Source organism: Rhodnius prolixus, unplaced genomic scaffold, assembly GCF_049639745.1.
Source record: "Rhodnius prolixus isolate KJV_2025 unplaced genomic scaffold, Rpr scaffold_42, whole genome shotgun sequence".
Lineage (NCBI taxonomy): Eukaryota > Metazoa > Arthropoda > Insecta > Hemiptera > Reduviidae > Rhodnius > Rhodnius prolixus.
The window spans coordinates 191,943-197,851 of NW_027411640.1; the positions used below are offsets into that span (position 1 = coordinate 191,943).

The window sequence follows — 5,909 nt, forward strand, 5'->3', positions numbered from 1 at the left end:
GTAATCTTAAGTCCTTTGCAAAAATACTTAGCCTTTTTCCTTGGAGGCAGTTGATGAACTACAGCAAAATGTTCACTACAGAGGAAATTTTTTTTGCCAAGCTGGACTTAAACAAAATGAATTGGCTGTCCGCATATTATAAAAATTGATCGAAACTCAGAGGAGAATTGATTATGATGATCAACATCCTTTAACATCAAAGATTGTAGCCTGAATGGAATAGCGGTGGTGGCGGAGCTTGATATTTACTGCAGAAGAAGGAGATAAATTATTTATAAATGGCATTGATGATGTCAAAGACACCTTCAATTCATTATTTAATGAATTAAATCTGTAATGCAATATTGCATTATCATAAATAACCAGATACTTTAGTTGCAATACTTCATGTAATGCAGTATATAAGCAATTTCATTAATTATAACAAACGTTTTTAATTTTCATGCCATGCTGACCGATATTGCGGACAGTTCCAGTTTGGCTCTGCATATAATTTATTGAAATCATTCAAAACAGTGTGACTATTGCATTAATAAAATTGCTTTTTAGTAAATTTTTCTTATTTTTTTTGTTATAATCATGTTATATCCTTTCCTATGTTCTTTAAGAAGAGTAAAAAGGTAAAAGAAAAAAACAAAATTAATTTCCAAAAAAATTATTTAATTCCATGTTTTTGAAACCAATTACAGTTTTTATTATGTAAAATATGTAATTTACAAGGGCATTCTTTAATTGTCTTTTCTAAAAGCTGCAGCCCACAATACACGCTCTGTATACAATTATTTCTGATCTTGATAAATCCATTAAATGCTAGTAATTCTGGACTTAGAGTTGTTTTCCAGCCTTTGAAAGTATTCTCCCTGACACCAGAATTGGTAAAATCTACCTTTGAATAGTTGCTCGAAAGCCAAGAAACTAACATTTTTCCAAACTGTAAAGCACAGTTATACTTTGTTTCACCATGATAGTCACATTTGGGAAAGTGTTGATATGGATATAATTGTTTTAGGCTAGGACAGCCAAAATCCTGAAGGTTCAATACAGTTTTTTCAATAATATCTCCTAGGAATTTACATTTTTCATCTCCTTTTGCAAAAAGGTAAGCATATTTTTTAGTTTCATTTCTTAAGATATCATCAAATTCAGAATAGTCAGTATCGCCCATTTCCCATCCGATTCGATGAAGATTTCTGTATACCCATCTATTGGGAGGTGAGTATGGATTTCCATAAGATGGGGGTTTGAATAACCAATGCTTCTCCAGACCAGTCAAGTCGACAATAGCCAGCTCCTTGACGATGAATCCATGATCGCAGCTTTGATAGCCTTGCACATCTATTACTGCAGCACACATATTTGACTAACTACTAGTTCCTCTTTGAAGTGCTTCACTTTATATCAACTCATCCCCCCCCCCAATTTACAATCTTCTAACCATTCCAGATAGAGGATTATATTCAACGAGGCTATCATGTAAAATTAAAGCATACGCAGTTGTATTGGCCTCGAAAGCTTCAGTACATTCCATCTCTAACCTGACATCGACAGAAGATGATCTAATCGCTTCCGATTGACGGGAACAGTCAATTACAATAATAGGTGCATAATCTCTGAAGTGATTTTTAGTCATGAGAGGTTGGTTTGCTTTTCCATAGTAACTATGTTGAAAATTTTGGTACATGTAATACAGAAAACTGAAATAATTCTTGGAAAAATGTACATTTAAGTCGTCATAGGGATAAATCTCTGAATTTAGATGCAGTTTAACATTAGTAATGTTATTTTGATCGAAATGTGTTGGATCTGCTAGTATATTATCCTTTCTGTTGGTTTGAAATGCTATAATCACATAATGAGGTTTCTCCAGATTTGTCGTGGTTTTCAATGTCCACGTATGCTTAGTGGTAGCAGGCAGTGTTGGATATTCAATTAGATCCCATGATCTAAATGCCATGTGTATGGTTTTCCCCTTGTTGATGAATTCAAAAACTCGAGCTTTTGTTGATCAGATACTTTTACATATGGGATCCTCCAGTGTACGGATTTAAGTTTAATAGAAGCTTTAACTGCTGCGTCAGCGCCGAATATGGAATCATTATCACTTCTACTTCTGTGCAATATTAGTTCATGTTTCCCTTGTAGAATTATTCTGTTGTAATCTTCAAAGAAGCCCCTAACTGTGTCCAATGGAATGCAGCAGTCAAAATTACCGTCATCATCAATAAGCTTGATATCTGTATTAGCAGGCATCCACCTAGCTATTTCTAATGCTTTAACTTTATCACTGTTAAAAGATACGTATCCTTTAAGAGTGCTGACAATTCCTGGATTACGGACATGATCAACTAAAACTCCATTTAACTGATATTTGATTTCATCAAAGAGATACATGAAAGCATTCCTCACTAATCTCACACCTACATTTGGTTTAGTTTCATCTTTCTCTACTTGTCCCTGAATGTAGAGAAAACTTTTTGAAGGAACTGTGAAAATGTCCTGTTGTTGTACAGAAATAACGATCTCGTCAGAATTGTTCAGCGACTGAGTAAATGGTTGATGAGTGTGAAATTGATAGTTAGTAATTCTCTCTTCGAAAGTCACCCCTTCACTTATATTTAGTATTTCTTCCATTGTGGTTTAACTAAAAGTCCTATTTGCTGTAGAAAGTAAACGTTTAAAGGTGTTAACACTCTGCGGGGTAAACGATGAATACTGGTTGGTTTAACTCCAGCATTACTACTTTTATATCCTTGAAAATCAATACCCATTTTTCTTCAAATGTAGTCGAATGGTAATTACTTCTTCACGAAAGTTCACCAAATTATTGTCTTGATCTGTAAGAGTTAGTGTAATATTGTCAATTCTCTCGCCAATGACTGGAAAATAAATGACTGGTGTAGGTTCATTTATAACCTGGAGGAACTGTAGGGGAAAATTCATATATTGTGTGACCAGGTTTACCATTTCTGTATGAACCAGCAGCTACATTACAGTTTATAGCAATTGTATTTACACCATGAATTTTTACAATTTCATCTGATTTATGTGTAACGTTTGCCTCCAGTACTTTATGACGAGTAAATCCCAGCAAAGGACCAATTGAATGTTCTTTGTTGAAATTAACTGGTTGAGTACACTTGAATTCAACTTTAAAAGTGTTAACATTTCCTTTCATTTTAATTGAATTTGGTGACTGCATGTGTCTTTTTAGATAATCTGCTATACCTTCAACCTCGTAGTTCCCAGTAGGGATACTAATCACTTTGTCACCATAATGAAATTTATTGTTTACATTTTCAATTATGTTTGGAATAGAGTTATAAGATTGGAAGCTAAGCCAGCCAATATTATAGTCACCTCCATCTAAAAAACTAATTGGTGGAAATATATCAGCGCTAAGGATGCTAGATGTACCTGTTAAGGTAAAAGTGTAAGACATGACTAATGTCTGTTAACTTTGTTAAGCATTATTATAGAGAAATTCTAAACATAAATGTCCACAATAAGGAGTGTTCCAATCTTGATACCTCTCACGATTATATATGACTTCACTGTTGTTAAAATAATGTAGCATTTCTAGCGGTGGTCTAAGATTCCCAAATGGATCAAAATATATAACTTGGTTACCTTTCTTAATATATGCCACCCAATGAGTTCCGGGATTGTTCGCTGAATCTAAATTTACAATAGCACTTTCATTAGTTTTAGGAAATTTTGGCAATGTATCACGCATATATACACCTCTAAAATGTGGAATATTTTTAGCATATTTCATTAATTCAATGCTTGTGAGCGCTATGTTAGGAAGTAGTCAGTCATTTTTTCTTATGTAAAGACCATATCCTTCCTTATATGGTTTAAGGAAAAACCCTTTGCCAATCTGTTGTTCTTTTAATTTCCTATTATGTCTTCTATCCTCTTCTAAACGATCTCTGGCAATCTGTGTATCCTTTACTGCCTTTGCTATCGCTGATGCCCCACCAGCTAAACTTCCTAGTGCAGATAGCCCTGCAAATAAGGGTACTAGAAACGGAAGAATTCCACCAGTTCTTGGTACTGGTAAAACTCTTGGTATTTTTGATGGTTTTGTCTTTTTTAAAAAACTCTTTGCCTTCTTTAGAGCTCTCTTTGACGCATCACTAATCGACAAAGGTGAATTTACACGCGCTGCTTTTATAACATCTTTTATAGTTTTCACCTTTTTCACCCCAGCACCTAATTTTACTTTAGCTTTCATTGCGTTTGTGACTGCCCAGGCTGACGCTTTCTCACCAAAAGAGGCGTCACTTGCCTTGGTTCTTCGCCAGGCTTTGTCGGCGAGTATAAGGTCAGCAGTAGATAGGATTTGCCGATTCTGGCACACCTAAAATACAAAATGGCGGCCATCATCGAACTCGACGAAGGTTTAAGCCACGCCCCTACCCCCTATTGACCAATCATCGAACTCGACGACCACTTAGGCCACGCCCCTACCCCCACCCCTCCCCTTTTGACCAATCATCAAACTCGACGACCACTTAGGCCACACCCCCTACCCCCACCCCAACCCCTTTTTGACCAATCATCGAACTCGACGAGGGTTTTCGACCACGCCCCTACCCCCACTCCACCCTTTAAATCGACGAATCAGCGAATTCGATGACACCCCTCTTACCCCCACTCTTACCCACCACCCTTAATAATTGACCAATCAGCGAATTCGACGACACCTCATTTCCCCCACCCTAGCCCTACTTCTATTACATGACACCTACCTTTACCCCACCTCTAGGTCGTCGTATTCGTTGGCCTCTTAAGCTCCTCCTACAAGATGGCGGCTCTCCTAACAGCTGTAGTACACAAGATGGCCGACCTCGTACCAGCTGATGACCACAAGATGGCGGACCTCATACCTCCACCCCCCTCGCCCATTGATAGACAGGAGGGGATTTTTTTTTTAATTATTTTTACTTACCTGGGATTCGATCCTACAACCTTCGTACTGGTAGACACGTCATCTGCACCAGTCGGCCACAGTGGTAGTCTCGCTTACTCTAGTGTTGAATGTTCTCTTATGTTTTAACTTGGAATTATTTTTTTAAAAAAGTAATCTAACCCCCCTCACTAAGAATTTTTTTTTTAAATTACCCCCACTATCATAAAAATATTCAACTTAAATAAAAATGGATAACCTCACTTTAGGTAATAGAAAAAATTATTTACTTACCCCTCCACCTGGACTGCTTCCGTTGCTGATGACGCGACCTACACTCACTGAAAACTAAACCCGAACTGACACTTGGACTGCGATACTAGCTATTACTAGCATTAACCCCCCACCACAATTACGTCACACTCTAACTAGCCAATAGAATTGCATCTTTTTTTCCAAATGATTACCTCTCTGGACAGGTCTCTGTAGCAAGCCACCCACTTTCCCTTCCACATCTTTTATCATACCTGTTAATTTATATATATGCCAACATAGCTGAACATGCTCCAACAAGTCTGGACATGTAGCCAGCTGCCTCTATCGCTTTAACCGTTTTTTTTTTGTTCTTATTATTTCCGTTTACCAACTATACAAACCTGTAAGAACATATCGTTATAGTCTCAATAGGATGTCACGTATGATTAGCTGAACATGCTCCAACAAGTCTGGACATGTAGCCAGCTGCCTCTTTTGCTTTAACCGTTTTTTTTTTTTTTTTTTTTTTTGTTATTATGAAGTTAAAAGTAAATTGAACTTTGAACTTATTAATAAAATATAAATAAGTTTTAATTTACTTTTCTTTATAAGTGTATAAAGTAAAAATAAGAATGAACAAACATTAATTAAAACATTTTATTTTTATTTAAAGGAAGTATACAAGTAAAATAATAACATTTATTTCACAGTATAAATTTTATTTAAATTCTATGTCATATCT

General features: G+C 36.1%; 1 protein-coding gene across 1 annotated transcript; it reads right to left on the reverse strand.

Annotated features, from left to right (window-relative positions):
* Positions 1 to 1,929: 1,929 nt before the first annotated feature.
* LOC141462350 (uncharacterized) lies at positions 1,930 to 2,631 on the reverse strand. Its single transcript, XM_074144140.1, has one exon. It carries the CDS (start codon positions 2,629 to 2,631, stop codon positions 1,930 to 1,932), a length of 702 nt encoding a protein of 233 aa, XP_074000241.1.
* Positions 2,632 to 5,909: the final 3,278 nt, after the last annotated feature.

Coding starts and splice junctions, on each gene's coding strand:
- LOC141462350 (XM_074144140.1), bottom strand. CDS start 2,631: ATGGAAGAAATACTAAATATAAGTGAAGGGGTGACTTTCGAAGAGAGA.